This window comes from Bubalus kerabau, chromosome 3 (assembly GCF_029407905.1).
Source record: "Bubalus kerabau isolate K-KA32 ecotype Philippines breed swamp buffalo chromosome 3, PCC_UOA_SB_1v2, whole genome shotgun sequence".
Classification (NCBI taxonomy): domain Eukaryota; kingdom Metazoa; phylum Chordata; class Mammalia; order Artiodactyla; family Bovidae; genus Bubalus; species Bubalus kerabau.
The window spans coordinates 79,981,449-80,004,323 of record NC_073626.1 but is presented as its reverse complement, the minus strand read 5'-3'; the positions used below and the strand labels follow the sequence as shown (position 1 = coordinate 80,004,323).

General features: G+C 36.3%; 1 protein-coding gene across 1 annotated transcript in view; it reads left to right on the top strand.

Annotated features, from left to right (window-relative positions):
* The window catches only part of UBR3 (ubiquitin protein ligase E3 component n-recognin 3), a 197,628-nt gene that overhangs the window by 116,998 nt on the left and 57,755 nt on the right, over positions 1 to 22,875 (top strand). The window contains exons 24-26 of the mRNA XM_055572294.1: positions 1,848 to 1,936; positions 15,724 to 15,873; positions 22,584 to 22,717. Coding sequence (XP_055428269.1) covers positions 1,848 to 1,936; positions 15,724 to 15,873; positions 22,584 to 22,717 — 373 coding nt within the window. The remainder of the gene's footprint in view (positions 1 to 1,847; positions 1,937 to 15,723; positions 15,874 to 22,583; positions 22,718 to 22,875) is intronic.

Genomic DNA, 22,875 nt, shown 5'->3' with positions numbered 1-22,875 from the left:
GAAAGTTACAGAGCAGTAAGCACTGTAGAATATCCCTCAATTTGGGCTTGTCTACTTTTCCATTATGCTTGGATTTGGATGATATATCTTTGAGAACAATATCAAAAAAGTGTTGCTGGGGAGTTTCCTGGTGGTTTAGTGGTTAGGATTCTTGGCTTTCATTGCTGTGGCCCAGGTTCAGTTCCTGGTTAGGGAACTAAGATAACACAGCCCATGTGGCCCAGCCAAAAAAAAAAAAAAGGCAGAGGGGGAATGTTGCTGTTTTGTTTTGATGCATCCCATCAAGTTGTCACATGATTTTAATTTGTTTCATGACTATTGATTAACTTTGATCACTTGATTATGGGGGTATCTGTTAGACTTCACTGTCAAGTTACTCTTTGTAAATATCCTCCCCTTCCTCACCTTTGTAATTAGTGTGTGTTAATAATTTGTGGAGAGATACTTTGAGATGCTGCAGTATTCTATTCTTCATCATTTCAGTTCATTCATTTATCTGCTTATATCAGTTTAGAGTTACAGATTTCTGTTTTACTTTATGAGCTATAATCTGCTCATTACTCATTTTGATGCTCAGATTGTTTTAGATTTGACCAGTGGGAGTCCCTTCAAGCTGGTTTCTGTATTCTTTGTATTTCTCTCCCCATCATTCTTTGAGCATTTTCTTATTTTCTGGGCCAAGAAGATAACCCAGGTTCATCTTGCATTTTATATTAGACATTTGTCCAAAGAGTTTTGGTTACTTTTAGTAGAGAATGTTACTTAGAAACCAGTCTATGCACTCATTCTAATGAGCTCATTCACAGACTCTCTTAGTGGGCAAAAAGTGTGTGCACAAGAGTGGGATATAGTGAGGGGAGAGAGAGGTATTAAAAACTATGACTGTGAGTTCTACCTGATAATCCCAGTTCTAATCCAACACCATAGGATTTATTCATCTTTTCTCTCTTTTCATAATTATAATCTCTAATCCCACAGTGAGAAACCTGACCCCTATAATCCTTTAATAGTATTAATTTTTTTATTAGTTCCCTCATATGTAACCAATTTCTTATAACTTTTCCCTGCATGAATGCCCTCCTGTGCCAGGTTGTTGGGTCTTGACACCCTGTCCTAGGCCACAGGCTTCCTGGGGAAGCCTATCTCCTGTCTTTATTAGTTTACTTTTTTTTTTTATACTTATGTTACACTCTTTTTTTTTTTTTTTGCAGTTAACCTCAGATTAAAATGCTCTTCGGAAGTAGATAAGGGATAATTAATAAATAGAATAAACTGAATTTATTGGTTTTCTTTTACTTCAAACAAAATAAGCCAAATTTGTGCTATTGCGTAGTAGAAACTAGAAAACTTCCTGGCTTTTTCTTAATCCTCTTTTAGGAGAGACCTTTTCTTAAGGTAACAGTAAATCTGACTATTTTTACCTTTTAGATTCTATTCATAGCTTAACATAAAAGTTTCTTCTAGCAATGAGCTTGCTATTATTTATACCTGGGGTTAAATTATGAGTTTTAGCTAAAGCTCTTCTTGCTCTTGCAATGAACTGACATATACTTAGGAAATTGTGTAGTTGGAAAATTTTTTATCTACTTAAATTATTATTTCACATTTTAAAGTAAATTTTTTCTTTAATTTTTACCTGTTTACACCTAGTGATTTTCAGACCATTTTAAAGCAGCAGAATCCTTTAAGGACAATAAAACTTTACATGAAATTTAAAACATGGTACAAAAATTTGGTTGTTCTTAACTGTGTGTCAGGGACCCTTTCATACATTATATACTCCTGAAAGATAGTAGATACGTCTTAAGTGTGTCTGGTACTTAATACTTTATTTCTGTTTAATCTAGGCGACAAAAAGCTAGAGAAAGACAGCAGAAATTGCTTGCAGAGTTTGCATCACGACAGAAAAGCTTCATGGAAACTGCCATGGATGTTGGTAAGTCAAAATTTATTCGTTTAGAACACTCATACTTACAGTTATTACCATAGTACTTATCCAGTCCAATCATCCGTCAGTTTTTAACATTATAGACAGATGATTTCTGGTCTTTATTTAAACAATGGAGTAATGGAAGATCAGACCAAGGCGGTCCATTCTGTTGTTGAGTTAGCTGCAATTGTTAGAAAGTTCTTGATGGTAGTAATACAGTAGTATTCTGCTGCTCTCTTCTGTTAAACTGCCCTTTAGATTTATAAGGTTCATCAATATGAACTTACTTTGATTTTTTCCTGTGAAATTCTTCTAAGATCCTTAAAATAGTTTTCAGATACTTTGAGTTTCTCTTGCTGTTTATATGTTCACTGTTTCTTAAAATCAGGTGCACCTCTCATTTCCATTAGGATTAGTATTAGCCTTTTACAATGAGAGAGGATGCCATTTTCCTGTGTGATAGTAGATTGCTATGAGTAATCTTTTACAGACATAGGAGATATAGATTAAATCTCGATTAATCTGTCTTCAGTTAACAGTATACTCCTTTTCCTGATTACTTCTTGCATTTCAGTGATTTCCCTCTTTTTTTCAATTTTAGACAAAAATGCTGAAATAAAATACAAGAATGTATGTTCAGACATGCAAATACATTCTCATGCACATAAGCACACATAACTGATGTTCAGAAGAGGAGGGTCAGTCCAGATTTAGCATAATGTGTTGTAAACCATCAACAGTGGAGTTTATGTACTTTGATGTAAAGTATACTAAATTCTGTTTGTTGGATTAACCAATAGCAAATCAGTTGACTTTCTTGTATGAAAGATGACGATTTAGTTCATGATACTGCTTTTCCTTTTTCTATGTTTTCTCTTCCTCCTTCTTTCCAAAAATGCATACTTACAATTTTTTGGTTTTTACACATTAAAGATAATGTCTATTAAGTGTTCTATCTATAGCCAGTTTCTTCATATCTTTTCGTATAAAATGAACTAATAAGCACCCCTATCTTTCATTTTTCTTTTCATCATCACTACCTTCTGCTTTTTAGAAGTTACTTGTTTTCTTTTTTAACATATCTTTTTATTTATTTATTATTTTCCTTGTGCTGGGGCTTTGTTGCTGTGTGCTGGCTTTTCTCTAGTTGCAGTGAGTGGGGTCTGCATTACGGTGCATAGGCTTCTCAGTGTGGTGGCTTATTTTGTGAAGCGTGGGCTGTAGGCACACGGACTTCCACAGGCAGACTCAGTAGTTGCGGCCTGGCAGGCTCCAGAGCATAGACTCCGTACTTCCCGTTCACAGACTTAGTTGCTCTGCAGTATGTGGAATCTTCCTGGACCAGGGATCAAACCTATGTGCCCTGCATTAGCGGGTGGATTCTTATCCACTCTACCACCAGGGAAGTCAACTTGTTTTCTTTTAAATTAACATTGCTAATATTTTATTTTGCAGTTACAGTCAAATCTTCCATTCAAAGATTTATTCTAAATGTTGAAAAACATTCAAGATAACTTTTTGAATGCTATTGACTTCAGGGCTAAATAATAGCCCGCTGCTGCTAAGTCACATCAGTCGTGTCCGACTCTGTGCGACCCCATAGACGGCAGCCCACCAGGCTCCCGTCCCTCAGATTCTCCAGGCAAGAACACTGGAGTGGGTTGCCATTTCCTTCTCCAATGCATGAAAGTGAAGAGTGAAAGTGAAGTCACTCAGTCATGTCTGACTCTTCATGACCCTATGGACTGTAGCCTACCAGGCTCCTCCATCCATGGCATTTCCCAGGCATGAGTACTGGAGTGGGGTGCCATTTCCTTCTCCAGTGCATGAAAATGAAAAGTGAAAGTGAAGTCGCTCAGTCGTGTCTGACTCTTCACGACCCTATGGACTGTAGCCTACCAGGCTCCTCCATCCATGGGATTTCCCAGTCATGAGTACTGGAGTGGGGTGCCATTGCCTTCGAATAAATAATAGTCTAGTATTCATTTATTTTTTTTGACTCCAGTGACCTGACTCCTAGACTGCATTAAGGAGATTGTATTTAGTAAATAGCCTCTTTTTTTACAGTCTTGGAATTGCTTAAACTATACCACCCTTTACTCATTTCTATTTGTTATATTGTCTTTTGTTTTTCCTGAAGTTTCCAACTACCTGTTTTTCTAACTAATATGCCTTTATGATATCCCTGTTATTCTGCCCACTTAACCATACTGTCCTTTGCATAGAATTCTGTTCCAGTCTGGTCCATTTGCTCCGTAGGCATGCTGTACAGCTATTACCTTGGAATTTTCCTCTTACAGGGTTCATCTGGTGTTTCCTGCATCTTATCTCTTTTTGGAGGTCTTGTTTTATTAGAGTGCAAGTATATTGCCAGAAATGCTTGTGCTGGAAGTTAAACTTTCTGATTCTTTTTATTTCCAGATGGGACCCTGGTTTGCTCTCGTGCTTGATTGTTCATTTGGATGAATGTAATACACCTGTTAATACACATTTTTTGTTACACCTGATAAAGGACTACTCCCTTTTCTTTTACCATTAATTTGATAAGAAGTGTGGTGGTAATTCGGAGAAGGCAATGGCAACCCACTCCAGTACTCTTGCCTGGAAAATCCCATAGATGGAGGAGTCTGGTAGGCTGCAGTCCATGGGGTTGCTAAGAGTCGGACACGACTGAGCGACTTGACTTTGACTTTTCACTTTCATGCATTGGAGAAGGAAATGGCAACCCACTCCAGTGTTCTTGCCTGGAGAATCCCAGGGACGGGGGAGCCTGGTGGGCTGCCGTCTATGGGGTCTCACAGAGTCGGACACGACTGAAGCGGCTTAGCAGCAGCAGCAGTAGCAGTGGTGGTAATTTGATTCTTCTTTGTGAGTTAACATTTTTTTCCCTTTCCTGTGACACTTTTATAACTGTTTGATTCTTAGAGATATGAAGTTTTATGATGTGTATCTAGGTGGATCTTTTTCATTCTCCTTAGTACTTAATGGACCTTTTCAGGCTGAAAAGTCATGTATCAGAAGCTCTGAGAAAAATATTTCCTATGATTTTCTTGACAACTAGTATAGCCACCTTCCAAGATGACCCTCCATGATCCATACTGCCTAGTTTTCATGCCCTGTGTGCTCTCCTCTGATGTTGTGTCAGAATTGGTATTCATGATCACTGGGGCATGGCAGAAGTGATGATATGTCATTTCTGAGGTTAGGTTATGAAAGATATGGTGACTTCTATCTTGACTGCTTTTCTGTCTCTCAAATTACGTATTCTGGGGAAGGCCAGCTGCCATGTTGTTAGCAGCCCAGTGGAGAAGCCTATGTGGGTAGGGACTGAGGCCTCTGCCCAACAGTCCTATAAATGAGCCTGGATGTGAATCTGCCAGCCCCTTTCAAATTTTTAGATGATACTGTCCAGCTGTTTGTTTAATAGCAGTCTCAGGAGAGATCCTGAGCCAGAACTATCAAGCTAAATTGCTTGCAGATTCCTGACCCTCAGAAAACTATTGTTTTAGGCCACTGAATTTTGGGTAATTTGTTAAACAGCAGTAGAAAACTATTACAATACTTTTCTCCATATATTTTCTTTATTTTCTTTGATGGGACTCTGATTATTTGGATATTGGATCTCTTAGATTGATGTTTTAATCTTCTGTGTCTGTTTTATATCTTTTTGCTTTACATGCTTAGAGGTTTCTTCTCTTTAATATCTTGGTATTTGTCAGAAGAATTTGTTCTAAAATCTTTCTGAATGTGTTAGCGCTCTCTCAATTATCCTTTATCCTTCTGAACTGCTTAGAAATTTAAGTTACTCTTTTATGTTGTTAGTTTCCCTCGTTTGCCTGATAATTCTTGATTCCTCTGGAAAGATCGTCTGTTACCCTGCTGAGGCCTAAATAGGTTTGATCCTAGTAATTCTTTTTAGCCAATGTATGGATGAGGGGGGTTGACTCTCAGACTTAGATCTGGGTGGGAGGATTGCCGACTATTCTGTTTGGGCCCCCAGACGTTAACGCTCAATTAGAAAACCCTCTTACTCTCCAAGCAGCATGTTCAGTTCCTTTGGAGAAAGACAGTCATTTTTTTTTCTCCTTAGGGTAAATGCCAAATTACCTGAGTGCTCTATCAGTCAAAGTTGGGGAGGGAATGGGGTGCTGAGTAGTGAAGTTTTGTACATAGACTTCTGATTATTCTGCTTTCAGAATCACTTAATACTTAAGACTCCTATCCTCTGCCTCACTGACTGATTCTGAGCCCAGATTTGACATTCTTCTAACGGACCTATCAGTTTTTCCTTTTTGTAACTTTCTCATAATACATACGTGGTTGTAGCTATTATGATTTTCTTGCATTGTCAGCGTGTCTCCATCTCCTCTAATCTTTTAGAAATTTTACTGACATCTCTTATTTGTTGGTTGGTGAAACTCTTTCATGACGCCATCATTTTTCTGTATTCTTATGGGAATATTTCTTTATGTATATCTTTCCTTTTATTTCAGTGATTTTTTTAAAAGGAGTGGAGATAAAAGTATGTGCTCAGTCTTCAGTCTTGATTAGCCACTCACTAATATTTGCTATTATAATGTATAAAGTTAAAATTTTCTGTTATTATAAAAGCATTAAATTTTTATTATGGAAACTTAGAAAACACATATAATCAAAAATAAAATAATACTATATTTTTACTATCAGATTTCCTAATCTAGGCTATATCCTTACAAATCTTTTCTGAGTATATTTGTGTGTAAAGGTATTTTTTAGCCAAAATGAATTAATTTCATACATGCTGTTTATTCTTATGAAAAATTTCAAATATACAGAAAAACTGAAGGAATAGTATCACAAATTACCATGCGCCATGTCACCTAGTTAGCATTTGTCTTAATTTGTTCTTTCACTCACTCTCTTCCTCTACTAGATGAAGTAAGTTACAGACATCATGATACTTTACTCCTAAATACTTCAACATACATGTCCTAGGATTTAGAATACTCTCCTACTCAAGCACAATACACCATATGTAAGCAAATTACTTTTTCTTTCCAAGTAAAGAAAATAGCTTCAAAATACCAACCTGGGTATTATATTAAACAATGAAATCATTGAATTAAAATTTAAAAAATTTAAAATTGTTTACAGACCATTTTATCCTTTGATAATTCTACTAAGGATAATAGTCAAAAGCTCTATGTTCTGAAGTCACTTGAGAGCAGCATTTTGGGGGGAGTTAATGTAACGGTTTGATAAACAGTTTGATTTGTTTCTTTGCAACCTTAGGAGCTAAGAAAAAAAGCTTAGTGAATACTGTTTTTAGAAATTGTTTTTATCTGTTGCCTCCCACTCCCAAATGAGATAAAAACAATTTTCTGAGGAATTGATTAAGCAAAGTATCCAGAAGAGGTTAGGTAGTATTGTCTTGAATAGGAGAATGGCCACCTCATTCCCTGAGCAGACGGGAGAGGAGAGGGAAAGCGTGGATGGAGATAGAGGTAAGTTCCTTTAGGGGTAGGGAAAGTGGGAACTTCAGGTGATCACTCAGTTGCTTCAGTTCACAGGGCCAAGTAAAAGGTGAGTTTTGCTGAGTGAAAAGAATACCATCTGAAGTTTGGAGAAGTTGCTAATGAAAGTGGGAGATGTTGCTCATCCAGGCTAAGGATAAAAATTAATAAGCAATGCTTAGGGTCCAGTTATGTTCAAGATCATAAATTCGAATGTCGTTAGTCTGCAAAGTTATTGACTTGCTGTCCTAAATCTTACTACTTTTTGGAAGGTTTGATCTTTTTTTGGCAGTAGCCAGGGCACAGGAACAACAATTGAGGGATCAGGCAGACATGATTGCTAGCAAACAGAGGCAATTCACAGAAGCCATCAGGATAAAGGGCTCCGCTCTCTCCTAGTCCCGGTTCTTGCATGCTGCAGTGGTGACAGGTGAGGTAATAGAGATTCATGAGCATTTGGTTTATTTATGTTGATTATGGCCATGCCAGTGGGATTCTGGACCATTCAGATTTGTATATTCCTTTTATTTATAACTCATTCCCTTCCCAGAGAGATCTGTTTGACCCCTAAAACCTGTTTGAGATCTCATTTTCATACTTTGCTCAAGATAAAAATTGCAGTTATACGTCTCACTGCCTCTGATTACTCTCCCCGTTTACATGTGACATATATATTATTATTAACACATGAAGCAGGGTCCACACCTGAGGTAATATTTATCTTTAATATAGACACAATTTAATCTCAGTCTAGTCCTCTGCTTTGTCAGATGCCTTTTGTTTTTTTGCCTTATTTCCCATCTGTGTTACTAATATAAGCATTCTGTAGTTGTTTCTTTCTTATTTTGGCTTTATTTTTGTGTGTGAGAGATCTTCTCCTAAGATTTCTAGTCTCGTAACTTAGTATTTAAAGTATTTCAAACTTATAACATGCAGTACTTTATAAATCCTCAAATCAATATTGTACTTTAGTAGGTAAAAAATTTAAGGACACTTTTCTCTCTGAATTCAACAGATTTCTACTTTATGATTAGTATTCTTACTTCTCTGTTGATAATTCCTTTTTGCAGTTATCAAGTTTCCTATATGAAAAGACTCAACCTCTGCAGTTCCTTCTCTCCTGATCACTATCCCCCATTGTTTATTTTTACTCGCCATCTAGGTATAGAAGTCATGGGCTTCCCAGGTGGCACAGTAGTAAAGAATCTGCCTGCCAGTGCAGGAGGTGCAAGAGACATGGGTTCAATCCCTGAGTTGGGAGGATCCTCTGGAGCATGAAGTGGCAACCCACTCCAGTATTCGTGCCTGGAAAATTCCATGGACAGAGGAACCTAGGGGGGGTCTATAGTCCATGGAATCACAAAGAGTCGGGCATGACCTGAGCACTATTACCACCACATGTGTAGAAGTCAGGATGTTAGACCTGATTCATTAAGGTTTATCAGACAGATATGGCTGAAATCCAACATAGTTGTTCAAGGGAGAGTTTAGATGCTTAATGTAGAGTAAGAATGTATTTTGGAAGTTATTTTCTGATCTTGAAGTGAAAGTTGGTCAGTCATGTCTGACTCTTTGCAACCCCATGGACTATACAGTCCATGGAATTCTCCAGGCCAGAACACTGGAGTGGGTAGCCTTTCCCTTCTCCAGGAGATCTTCCCTACCCAGCAATCGAACTAGGGTCCCCTGCATAGCAAGCAGTTTCTTTACTAACTGAGCTGTGAGGGATCTGAAACATACAACATTTAATCATACAAGTTATATGGTACAGAAAAACATGAAGAAGGATGAATTTTATCCCTAATCTCACCATCTAGAAGACATATGTATTACAGATGATACTGTGTAATACAATTTTTTATCATGTCTTTTTGCTCAACATTTTAGCATAAACATGTTCCTATATTATTATTAAAATTCCTAGTAACTGCGGTTTTACTTCATTGGAGAGGTAGCATGTAGTGGTTATGATCATGGACTCTGGAGCATTACTGCCAAGTTCATGTGACAGCCATTCCATTATCTGGAGTAATTTACTCTCTGCATTGGTTTCCACATAGTTAAAAAGAGATCATTATACTACCTACCTCATAAGGTTGTGGTGAAGATTGAATGTAATGGTATACATTTCAAACATTTAAAACAAGAGTGCTTGGTGCATAAGTGTTTTTAAGCATTGGTTATTACTATTATTACTTTTATTCTATAATTTATTTAATCATTCCATCATAATTGAACTTTAGTTTTTAAAAAAATGTAATTTTTATAAACATTGTGTACACAAAACCTTTTCCGTATTTGAGTCTGGGTCTAACAGTATGAATTTGGGGGGATGATGATGATGATGATGAGATATATATATATATATATATATATATATATATATATATATTTGTATGTTAACTATGTAACCAGCACTGTGCTAAACACATTATGTTTATTGACTTATTTGTCTTGATAGACACATGAGATAGATGGCAGTATTCCATACCTAAATTTAAGTTAAGAAATTTGTCTGAAGTTATACAGTAGTAAATGGTAGAGTCTGGGCTATTGAACAACAAGTTTTGCCTATTCTTTACTATTTCTCATATGTGAAGCAAACTGAGGAGAGCGAAGTCTCTCCCCTGCTTACTCCCCCAAGTTGGTAGCCTGGGGACAGAAAGGGACGGTTATGAGAATAGTTGCAAAGTGAGAATTAATAGACTGACGATTGATTGAGGCTTAAGGTATAAGATAGAAGGATAGTCATTGTGTTTGGCAAGTTTTATTTATTTTTAAATTAGAATGAAAAGAATACTTCTTTTCAAATAACTGAAACAAAAATCCTTGGTGTGACTCTATTAGTCTAGCCTGATTATAAGATTAGCTCCACTCCAGTCATATGAATCAAAAGTGGTGATGGTATGATTCTCTAAGCAAAAATTTAGTCCTGCTGTTAACAGATGAGATAATAAATACCAAGTAGATAGGCTTCCCTGGTGGCTCAGATGGTAAAGAATCTGCCTGCAGTGCAGGAGACCCAGGTTCTATCCATTCAATCCCTGGGTTGGGAAGATACCCTGGAGAAGAGAGTGGCTACCCACTCCAATATTCTTGCCTGGGAAATCACATGGACAGAGGAGCCTGGCAGGTTAGAGTCTTTGGGGGGTCACAAGGAGTCCCACATGGCTGAGTGACTAACACTTTCACTTCAGATAGAAATAGTAACTGTCTACAGTACCCATCCTTTAAGATTTCATTTGGAAAGTGGGGTAGTCCAAGCTTGAGCTGGCATGTGTCAGGATTTGGTTGACTTTTATTGTTGTTAGTTATGAAGGAGCTGTTTGTTTCATTATTTAATAATACAGTTTAATTTGAGGTTTATCCTTTGATTTTTTTTAACAATTTACATAAGAAAAAGAGAGGGTTGGGGATATAAATATATATATTGAAATACAAAAATATTTGCATCCCTAGTGTCCCCTTCTTAGGTAGATGATAACATACTATGTACACTTCTTCTGCCTTGCTTTCTTCACTCAACGTTATATCCTGGAGATCCTATCATGTAGCATATAGAGATATTCTTTATTCTTTTTTCTACCTGTATGGTAGATTCCCACCCCCACCTCCCCCATCAATAGTTTATTCAAATGGTCTTCTATTATTGGACATTTGGGTTATTTCCAGTTTTTTGCAATATAAGTTGTACTGCAGTAAATATCTTGTGGCATGTATCTTTATATATTTTGGTAATATATATGTAAGATACATTTCTATATGTGGGATAGCTGGTTCAGGGTAAACACACATGTAATTTTGCTACATATTGCCAAATTACCCTTTTAAGGGTTGTACCATTTAGTATTCCCATCAACTGTGTCAGAACAGCAATTTACCTACATCCTTGTCATTAGAATATGTTGTCAAACTTTTGTATTTTTGCGAATCTTGTTGGTGAAAAGAAATGCTATCTGGTCTAGTTTTAATTAGCATTTCTCTTATTATGAAAAAGGATGCTCTTTACATCTTTAACTGCTTCTTTTTCCCCTGACACTTTTTTTTTTTGCTACTTTAGAGTTTGGTTGTATCATAAACTAGCCTCTTTTATATTCTTATATTTTCTTGGAATCAGGCACAGTTGTAGACTTGCTTTCTTTTAGGTAAGACCGATCTGCTTGTGGCTTTGGAATGCCTATAGTGCACTAGTCCTATGTATCTATTGCTGTTGCATCTGTGTTATTATTTTATAAATTACTATAAACTTAGCCATGTCACCTTGTGAAATTCTTATTCTCTCAACTGAATAGAAACGAATTGAATTTATTTTCACTTAAATTAGAAAGCAGATCTTGTGGATAGAATACTTTTCTATGTTGGTTGTTCTGATCATAAATTTGTTCACTTTTGAGGCATAGTGCTGTATCTGTCATTTTAAGTCAGTCATCTGTGATGTGGTGTATTAAAAAATGCAACCCACAAATATAAATTATGTTTTGGTTATTTGGTTCCATAAATAAAACACACACTGATATCAAGCCAAAACATTTAAAAATGTATATGCTTAACATATACAAAGCTGTACGAAAGCAAAGCTGATCATTTCTTCCTACCTTCTCTTTTAAATCTCAACCGTTTGGGATAAACCATTATAAATAGGCTTACTTGCTTCATATGAATACATATAAAAATTATAGAAATGGATTTTGTTTCTATTTGTCTTTCCTGAAATAAAATTTTACTATATATAATGCTATGCAGTTTGCTCTCCCTACCCCCCCTTTTTTTTTTCTCCAAGAGCATGTGGGATCTTAGTTCCCTAACCACAGATTGAACTGCCACCTGCATCAGAAGCAAGGAGTTTTAACCACTGGATCACCAAGGAAGTTCCATGTTTCCTTTTTAAAATAATTGAAATATAGTTGGTGTACAGAATCATATTAGTTTCACGTCTGTGTATGTGTGTGCATGCTCAGTCGCTCAGTCATGTCCAGCTCTTTGTGACCCCATGGACTGTAGCCTGCCAGCTTCCTTTGTCAATGGGATTTTCCAGACAAGAATACCAGAGTGGGTTGCCATTTCCTCCGCCAGGGGATCTTTCTGGCCCAGAGATTGAATCCACATCTCCTGTGTCTCCTGCATTAGCAGGGAGATTCTTTACCACTGAGCTACCTAGGAAGCTCAGTTTCAGGTGTACTACTTACTAGTAATTTGGTATTTGCATACATTATGAAATGATCATAATGCTACCCAAATGAAATGATCAACGTCCATATAAGCAATAATTGATCATATCAATATTATATACCATTGATACGATGTTGATGAGAATGGTACTTTACCTTAGTGGCCCTCCTCACTTATAACCATAACCTCAGACTAATCTTGAGAAACGTATCAGACAAGTTACAGTTGAGGAATGTTATACAGAATACCTGATCAGTACTCCTCAAAACTTTTAAGTTCATCAAAAGCAACAGTTTCTTGAGAAACTGCCACAGCTAAGAGTAGACTAAGGAGACATGACAACTAAATGTAATACGCTGTTCTGGATGGGATCCTCAAAAAAAAAAAGGGCGTTAGGTAGAAACTAAGGAAATCTGGAGAAAATATGGACTTTAATTTATCAGTATTATATCAATAAAATTGCTCAATAATATATCAATATTAGTTCATTGTGACAGTCATATCATGCTAATGTAAGATTTAAGGGGAAACTGGGTGTGAGGTTTATGAAAACTCTTTGTAGTGGCTTCAAAACTTTTCTGCAAAACTAAAATTATATTTCAGTGATATATTTTTTAAAAGGAATGAGAAGTCCCTCTCTATACCAAGTTAAAAAAAAAAACAGAGGAAAGCAAGAATGTTAGTAGTAAAAATGATGACCAGGTCAGGACAGTACTGTACATCTTTACCAGAATTAATGATACTGCTCTGCAGGAGTTTTGCAATTGTGGCCATTGTCACAGGCTTCTTAGCGGAAAGCAGTAAGCGCCAGTAGCGTGTTTAGTTTATGAGTAGTAATTCACCTAGTAGGATCCGAGCAAATACTCAGTTGTAGTTAAAATTAAAGTGTATTATATGTTCTTAAAACCAAGGATCAATTTATGCAGTAAAGAAGATTCTCTGTGCCTACCCCTAGGCTGCACACCACACTTTGCCCTGTGATACTTTTTTTTTTTTAATTGGAAGATAATTGCTTTACAATATTGTGTTGGTCTCTACTGTACATCAACATGAATCAGCCATAGGTATACATATGTCCCCCTCACTCTTGAATCTCCCTCCCACTTCCCATCCCATCCTACCCCTCTATGTTGTCACAGAGCACCTGATTGGAGTTCCCTGTGTCATACAGCAAATTTCCACTGGCTAGCTATTTTACATATGGTAATGTATATGTTTCCATGCTGCTCTCAGTTCATCCCAGCCTCTCCTTCACCCACTGTGTCCACAAGTCTGTTCTCTCTGTCTGCATCTCCATTGCTGTCCTGCAAATAGATTCTGTATATATGCGTTAATGTACAATATTTGTTTTCCTCTTTCTGACTTACTTCACTTTGTCTAACAGGCTCTAGGTTCATCCACTTCATTAGGACTGATTCAAATGTGGTCTTTTTATGGCTGAGTAATATTCCATTGTATATATGTACTATAGCTTCTTTATGCATGAACATGGGTTGTTTCCATGTCCTAGCTACAGGGAACATGCGTCTCTTTCAGTTATGGTTTTCTTAATGTCTGTGCCCCATAGTGGGATTGTTGGGGCATAGGGTAGTTTTATTTTTAGTTTTTTAAAGAATCTCCATACTGTTCTTCATAGTGGCTGCCTCAATTTACATTCCCACCAACAGTGCAAGAGATTTCCCTTTTCTCCAGATACTTGTGTTTTGCAGTTGTCTATTCCCAGCATAGGCATAATGTTTCCAAGCAAAAACATATTTCCCATGGTTCTGAGGGCACTAAATATATCATCCCTACATCATTTTCCCATTCTTTTCTCCTTTCATCCACAAAACTCCATAAACACAAAAACAAAGCATGTTCCAAGAATGATCCGATAGTTGGTTGGTTGGGACTGGCCTGAGCTGGTAGGACAACTGGGCTCTGTTCCAGGTGGGCTGTCTCCTTCTCCAGTAGGCAATCCCAGACTTATTCTCAAATAAGTGGTATGATTGAGAGGGAGAGAGAGATACTAGGGGAGAGATGCTGAGGGAGAATATACAAGACCACTTTAAGCTTTAGATCTCTTCATTGGCTTATTTAAAATTTCCATTAATTTTGAGCATTATCTAAAGTTCTATTTTAGGTTTCACCCCTTTTCCTCTCAGTCTTAATAAATATCTGATATATGTTTATCTGCATGAAATCTTATTAAAACATATATAAACTTGACACCTTTCTTTTTCTATTTCTGTCTTTTTTTTTTTACATATTTATTTAGATATGCCTCCATCTCTTAAACATGCCATAAATCATTTCTGCTTCTTTGATCTTCCCAATCCCCTCTACTCCTTTCTTTTGCCACTATGGATGCTTCTATGAATTTTTATCTGAAATGGTTATTGACTCAGTATTTTATTTCTTGCTGTTAATGACATGTCACCAAAGGGTTGCTGTTATTTTCTATTATAGTTTTGTTTTATTTTATGTATGGTCGTATCGAAATGTTTATCCCACATAAATACATATTGATAATTATAATCACTAAGACATAATCACTACAATTAAAAGAAAAAAGAAAATTTTTTTTACCCTTTCATCTCCTAGTAAATATTGCCATTTCTTTCCAAGAGCTGCCATGTTATTATAAATTTTCCCTCTGAAGTGCTTCAAAGAAAACTAAAGCAAATGACCTCCCCCTTATTTCCTGAAATTATAATATTAAAACAATATTTTTAGATACAAATACCTTTGCATCTGTGTTTTTAGTTTTAATTTTACATATGGTACAACATTAGAAGAGTTGTTTTAGTTGCTAAGGCACATCCAACTCTTTGTGACCCCATGGACTGTAGCACACCAGACTTCTTTATCCATGGGATTTCCCAGTCAAGAATACTGGAGTAGGTTACCATTTCCTCTTCAAGGGGATCTTCCCAACCCAGGAATCGGAAGTCTTTCATAACATCCATTCTTTGTAATTTTGTCTTTTATGAGTAAACATTTTATTTTGGTGAGATAATTTTCCCATAGTTTTATTACTATATAATTTATTGATACTGAAGTTCCAAATTATTTGAGCTTGATTTTTTTTCATAATTTTATTAAAGAGAGATTTTCTTTTCAGGAATTAAGATTGCAACTTTTTCTCCTCAGATTCTCCAGAGAGTGATATTCCTATGGAGATCACCACAGCAGAACCTCAAGTTTCTGAGGCAGTATATGATTGTGTTATTTGTGGACAGAGTGGGCCCTCCTCTGAAGACAGACCTACAGGATTGGTTGTCCTGTTACAAGCATCCTCAGGTAAAAATCAAAGTAATTTTTAGTGGGAACATTTTTAGAGATGAAGTATTTGCAGCAGATTAGTAAATCCCTCAAATAAAAGCTAGATTTTTGTTTAGGTATAACTGCAGATCTGTATAGCAAGGATCTTTATATGTTTGTTTTTTTTTTAGCAAAGATTCTTAATCTGGTTTATCTCACTTTCTTGGAGTGTTTAAAGAAGAATTTAAGAGAGATCTCTCTGTATGTTACATAGTCTTTTTCTTTAGAGTGTGATGGAATCTTACCAATGCTGGGTGGCCAAAAACTGAGTTCATCTTTCTTGGCAACTTGATTGTTCTAATATCTAGAAACATTTAAGTCCAAAAATAGTCAGTTTAAATATTTTAATTATATAAGACATATTCAGGTTGCTTTGCCCTTGTTTCTTGAGCATAGAAGCAGTCATTCTTGTAACAGCCTGCCAATTGATGTTTGCAAATCTTAGAGTTAAAATAATGTTTTTAAAAATTTGAAGGATTTGTCTGAATATTCTCTGTTCTCTGCCATACTGAAGTATTTTGAGGTAGTGATAAATATTACACTCCAGTTCCAATGAATGTAATCCTTTTTCAATAAGAGTATGTGTGAAGCGAAGTAAATAAAAGACTTACATATTTCTCCAGGGCATTTTTTTTTCTAGGGTGTTTACTCTGAATTAGTAGAGTAGAAAGAGTAAGGTATAAGAAATTCCTCAGAATTCAGATACAGGTTCAGTTCAGTTCAGTTGCTCAGTCATGTCTGACTCTTTGCAACCCTGTGGACCAGAGCATGCCAGGCCTCCCTGTCCATCACCAACTCCCAGAGTTTACCCAAACTTCATGTCCACTGAGTCAGTGATGCCATCCAACCATCTAATCCTCTGTCATCCGCTTCAATCTTTCCCAGCATCAGGGTCTTTTCAAATGAGTCACCTCTTCGCATCAGGTAGCTAAAGGATTAGAGTTTCAGTTTCAACATCAGTCCTTCCAATGAACACTCAGGACTGATTTCCTTTAGGATGGACTGGTTGGATCTCCTTGCAGTCCAAGGGACTCTCAAGAGTCTTCTCCAACACCACAGTTCAGAAGCATCAATTCTTTGGCGCTCAGCTTTCTTTGTAGTCCAACTCTCACATCCATTCAAGACTACTGGAAAAACCATAGGTTTGACTAGATGGACCTTTTGTTGGCAAAGTAATGTCTCTGCTTTTTAATAAGCTGTCTAAGTTGGTCATAACTTTTCTCTCAAGGAGTAAGCGTCTTTTAATTTCATGGCTGCAGTCACCATCTGCAGTGATTTTGGAGCCCAAAAAATAAAGTCTGTCACTGTTTCCCCATCTGTTTGCCATGAAGTGATGGGACCGGATGCCATGATCTTAGTTTTCTGAATGTTGAGCTTTAAGCCAACTTTTTCACTCTCCACTTTCACTTTCATCAAGAGGCTCTTTAGTTCTTCTTCACTTTCTGCCATAAGGGTGATGGTATCTGCATATCTGAGGTTATTGATATTTCACCCGGCAATCTTGATTCTAGCTTGTGTTTCATCCAGTCCAGCATTTCTCATGATGTCCTCTGCATAGAAGTTAAATAAACATGGTGACAATACACAGCCTTGAAGTACTCCTTTTCCTATTTGGAACCAGTCTGTTGCTCAATGTCCAGTTCTAACTGGTGCTTCCTGACCTACATACAGATTTCTCAAGAGGCAGGTCAGGTACTCTGGTATTCCCATCTTTTTCAGAATTTTCCAGAGTTTATTGTGATCCACACAGTCAAAGGCTTTGGCATAGTCAATAAAGCAGAAATAGATGTTTTTCTAGACCATTCAGGTATGACCTAAATCAAATCCCTTACAATTATACAGTGGAAGGGAGAGATAGATTTAAGGGACTAGATGTGATAGACAGAGTGCCTGATGAACTATGGGCGGAGGTTCATGACATTGTACAGGAGACAGGGATCAAGAACATGCCCGAGAAAAAGAAATGCAAAAAAGCAAAGTGGCTGTCTGAGGAGGCCTTACAAATAGCTGTGAAGAGAAGAGAAGCCAAAAGCAAAGGAGAAAAGGAAAGATCTACCCATTTGAATGCAGAGTTCCAAAAAATAGCAAGGAGAGCTAAGAAGGCCTTCCTCAGTGATCAGTGCAAAGAAATAGAGGAAAACAATAGAATGGGAAAGACTAGAGATCTCTTCAAGAAAATTAGATACCAAGGGAACATTTCATGCAAAGATGGGCTCAATAAAGGACAGAAATGATATGGACCTAACAGAAGCAGAAGATATTAAGAAGAGGTGGCAAGAATATACAGAAGAACTGTACAAAACAGATCTTCACAACCCAGATAATCACAATGGTGTGATCACTCACCTAGAGCCAGACATCCTGGAATGTGAAGTCAAGTGGACCTTACAAAGCATCACTACAAACAAAGCTAGTGAATTCCAGTTGAGCTATTTCAAATCCTGAAAGATGGTGCTGTGAAAGTGCTGCACTCAATATGCCAGCAAATTTGGAAAACTCAGCAGTGACCACAGGACTGAAAAAGGTCAGTATTCATTCCAATCCCAAAGAAAGGCAATACCAAAGAATGCTCAAACTACCGCACAATTGCACTCATCTCACAGGCTAGCAAAGTAATGCTCAAAATTCTCCAAGCCAGGCTTCAGCAATACGTGAACCGTGAACTTCCAGATGTTCAAGCTGGTTTTAGAAAAGGCAGAGGAACCAGAGATCAAATTGCCAACATCCACTGGATCATCGAAAAAGCAAGAGAGGTCCAGAAAAACATCTACTGCTTGACTTAATCTGGCCAAGTTTGTTGCTTTCTTTTAAATATAGAGATAATAGTGACTTTCGAGGATTGTCATGTTGGTTAAGTAATGTAATATAGGTAAAAGGGTCTAATATGGTGCCTGGTACATTAGTTTTTTTGTCTTATTACTCTTGTTAAAATTTGAAATTGATCTGTGAAACCCTCACTGAATAAGACAATAGAGCTGTCTAGATGAGAAATAACTACTATAATTAAAAGGAAATGTGTTGGAGTACTGACCAATTTTGCAGCTGCTTATCTTTTTCTGCTCTTTTAAGGAATTCAGTTTATTAGATTTTTGCCACTTGTCCCTCTATAACTTCTTCACCAAGTACTGTATAATCATCAACGTAATGTTTTATTTTATTCATGCAATCATTTCACATATATGTATTGATCATCGCTATTACAATAAGAAGCCAAACAAAATAATATCTCTGCCCCAGTGAAGCTTATGTTATTATTTTGGACTGTTATTTGTTCATTGTTTTATATTTTTAAAGTTGCTTTGACTTGTTACTTCATTTAATTCCCTTATAGCAATTTTTTACACTAAACTAGTTAATATTAGATAATTCCACTATTCCAGAGCTCTTTTGTCATTTCAAGATAGGAGGAAAAATATAAGAAACTAGTATTAAAAGCTATTAAATCTCAAGAGTGATTTTAATTAGGAATTGTAACAGGGAAAATCTCTGGCTGTTTCCTTTCTTTCTGAGCCTCACCGCCCTCTGACATCCTCTCACCTTTTACCCCTCTTTACTTTTTTCTTCTGAATTCTTTCTTTATTTTTTCTCTTCTCTCTTTCTTTTATCTTTGAATATGGAAAATTTTAACTATGTGGTGATGTAAAGAGACTAGTAAAATGTACCTCCTTGTCCACATCAATTTTTAATGTCTCTGTCAATCTCTAACAGTGATTAACTTGTGACTAATTTTTTTCTCCTAGAAGTATTTGGAAGCAGATTCCAGACATTATTATATTTCACCATATCTGCTGAATAGAAAAGACTTATTTTTTTAAAGACTTATTTTTTAAAACCACAGTCACTCCTGAATAACTTAATTCCTCAATATCATCAACTATCTAGTCAGAGTTCAAAATTCCCCAATTGTTTCTTATTTATTTTATTTTATTTATTTATTTATAGTTGTAGAGACTCCTTATAGTCTTTTAATTAATAGAGTCCCTTTTTATCTTTTCCTGTGCCTGTCATTTCCACCCCCCCCCACCCCAAATGTACTTTGCTATTTGAAGAAATTGGGTCATTGAACATTTTTTTATTAGTATCTTTAATTGAAGTATATTTGATTTACAATGTTATGTTAATTTCTGTTGTACAGCAAAATGGTTCAGTTATACACACACACACACACACATATATACACACACACACATTCTTTTTTAAAAAATATTCTTTCTGTTATGATTTATCATGGGATATTGAATATATAGTTCTTTGTGCTATACAGTAGGACCTTGTTGTTTATCCATTCTATATATAAAAGCTCGTATCTGCTAACCCCAGCCTCCCACTGCAACCCTCCTTCAACTCTCTCCGTTGGCACCCACCAGTCTGTTCTGTTTCTCTTTCATAGATGGGTTCATTTGTGTCATATTTTAGATTCCACATATAAGTAATATCATATGGTTTTGTCTTTGTCTTTCTGACATGCTTTACTTAGCATAATAATCTCTGATTGCATCCATATTGCTGTAAATGGCATTATTTTGTTCTTTTTTATGACTAAGTAGTATTCCTTTGTAGGTTGCTCCCACGTCTTGGCTGTTGTGAACACTGCTGCTGTGAACACAGGGGTGCATGTATCTTTTTGAATGATAGTTTCGTCTGGGTATATGCCCAGAAGTGGGATTGCTGGGTCATATTGTAATTCTACTTTTAGTTTTCTGAGGACCTTCATAATGTTTTCCACAGTGGTTATAGCAGTATAACTATACTATGTATAGCAGTATACCAGTAACTATATATAGCACTATATCACCACCTTGTAGGAGAGACCCTTTTCTCCACACCCTTTCCAGCATTTGTTATTTGTAGACTTTTTAGTGATGGCCATTTTGACTGGTTTGAGATGGTACCTCACTGCAAATTTGATTTGGATTTCTCTAATAGTTAGGGATCTTGAGCATCTTTTCATGTGCCTGTTGGCCTGTCTTTGAATAAATGTCTGTTTTGGTCTTCTGCCATTTAAAGAATTAAGACTCTTCCTACTTAGATTTGTCCAAAAGAAAAAAAAAAAATGAAAAGAGAGAAGGGAACACTTCTTAACTCATTCTCTGAGGTCAGCCCTACCTTGATACCAAAGCCAGATAAGGATTTCAAAAGAAAAGAAAATGATAGACATGTATCCCTTATGAATAGAGATGTAAAAGTCCTTAACAAAATCCTAGCTAACCAAGTTTGGCAGTTTATTAAAAGGATTATACATCATGGCTAATTATATTTTAGTTTCTAGCATCTACTTGCTTTTGTCTATTCTTTCTGCTGCTGCTGCTGTTACAAATCTCCCCAGAACTTGGGGCCCACAGCTCTGTGTCCGATATTTCCCTCTCTAAGAATGACTTATTGAGTCTTAGAGTAATGTGTGGCACTTTATGCCTATACCCCCACTTCCTTTTTGTGTGATATGTGTTTTACAATTATAAAAATACCTCTTTTCCCACCTTTTCATTTCAACTGACTTTTACATCTACAGAAAAGTTGAAAAGCCTTCACCTATACTCGCTGATGGCTAGCATATTTCCATGTTTATGTTTTCTTTCCCATACTTATCTATACACAGACACACACACACTTGTCAGAGGTAGACATCTTGGACATTTTTATCCCTAAATACTTCAGGATATATCATGTAATAATAAAGATATTCTTTTATACAACCTTAGTACCAATCATACTGAATAAATTTAATAACAATAAAATCAAATATTCTGTGTTCAAAGTCTCCCAATAATATTTTATATACCAGATATATATTTCTTTTGTTCCAAGAGACAAGTGAAGATCATGTGTTGCAGTTAGTTGTCATTTCTTGTTAGTCTCCTTTAATCCGAAACAGTTTCTCCAGGCATTTTAAAAAATTTTGAAGAGTTCAAGTTTATTCTGTAGACTGTCTCTTTTTCTGGATTTATTTGATTGTTTCCCTGTTATTGGGCTTCCCTTGTGGCTTAACTGGTAAAGAATCTGCCTGCAGTGTGGGAGACCTGGGTTCGATCCCTGGGTTGGAGAGATCCCTTGGAGAAGGGAATGGCTATCATCCACTCCAGTATTCTTGCCTGGAGAATTCCATGGATTGTATAGTCCATGTGGTTGAGCGACTTTCACTTTTGCTTTCCCTGTTATTAGATTAAAGTTAAACATTTTTGGCAATGGTAGTATTATGATGCTGTTCCTTCCCGTTGCATCACATCAAGAGACTCATAGTGATAGTTTGTTCCATTATTGGTGATGTTAACCAAGTTTAATCACTTGGTTGGTATTCTGAGAGTCTAACATTATACCCTTTTACTTCATGTTCCCTGCCTGAATCAATGAACATGTTACCTGTTATTGTCATTATTCTCGAATTTGGCTAGTCAGAATTCCTTTAGGTCCCCGCTCAGTGCTTGAATACCTCTTTCCTCTTTACACACAATTCCAGGCTTACTTTGCCCTTCTCGCCAACCTTGATGTTATTTTAAGAAATAAACATTCACATATTAAAAGTTTATTTACTCTGTAGAAGAAAATTAGGATATCACTTTTTGTAGGTCTTTAAAAATATTGTAATAGTGAAAAAATTAAGAAGCTTATGGTAAATAACACTGCTTTTCTTGGTGAATAAAGTCCACATATTAGTTTTTTTTAACGGGCTCTTATCTCTGTTGTTAATATAGTTTTGGGGCAGTGCCGTGACAACATTGAGCCAAAAAAGTTGCCTATCTCTGAAGAGGAGCAGATATACCCCTGGGATACATGTGCAGCAGTTCATGATGTGAGGCTTTCATTATTACAACGTTATTTTAAGGATGTAAGTATTCTTTTTATTAAATGGTATTTTTGTCTGTAAAATTGATGGATATTTCTCTCCAGAGTTTTATATTTTTCTTCAACCAAATATCTTTCTGACTTGGAATTTGGAACTTTATTAGAAAAAAATTAGTATGTGGATAGTAATAAATAGAAGTC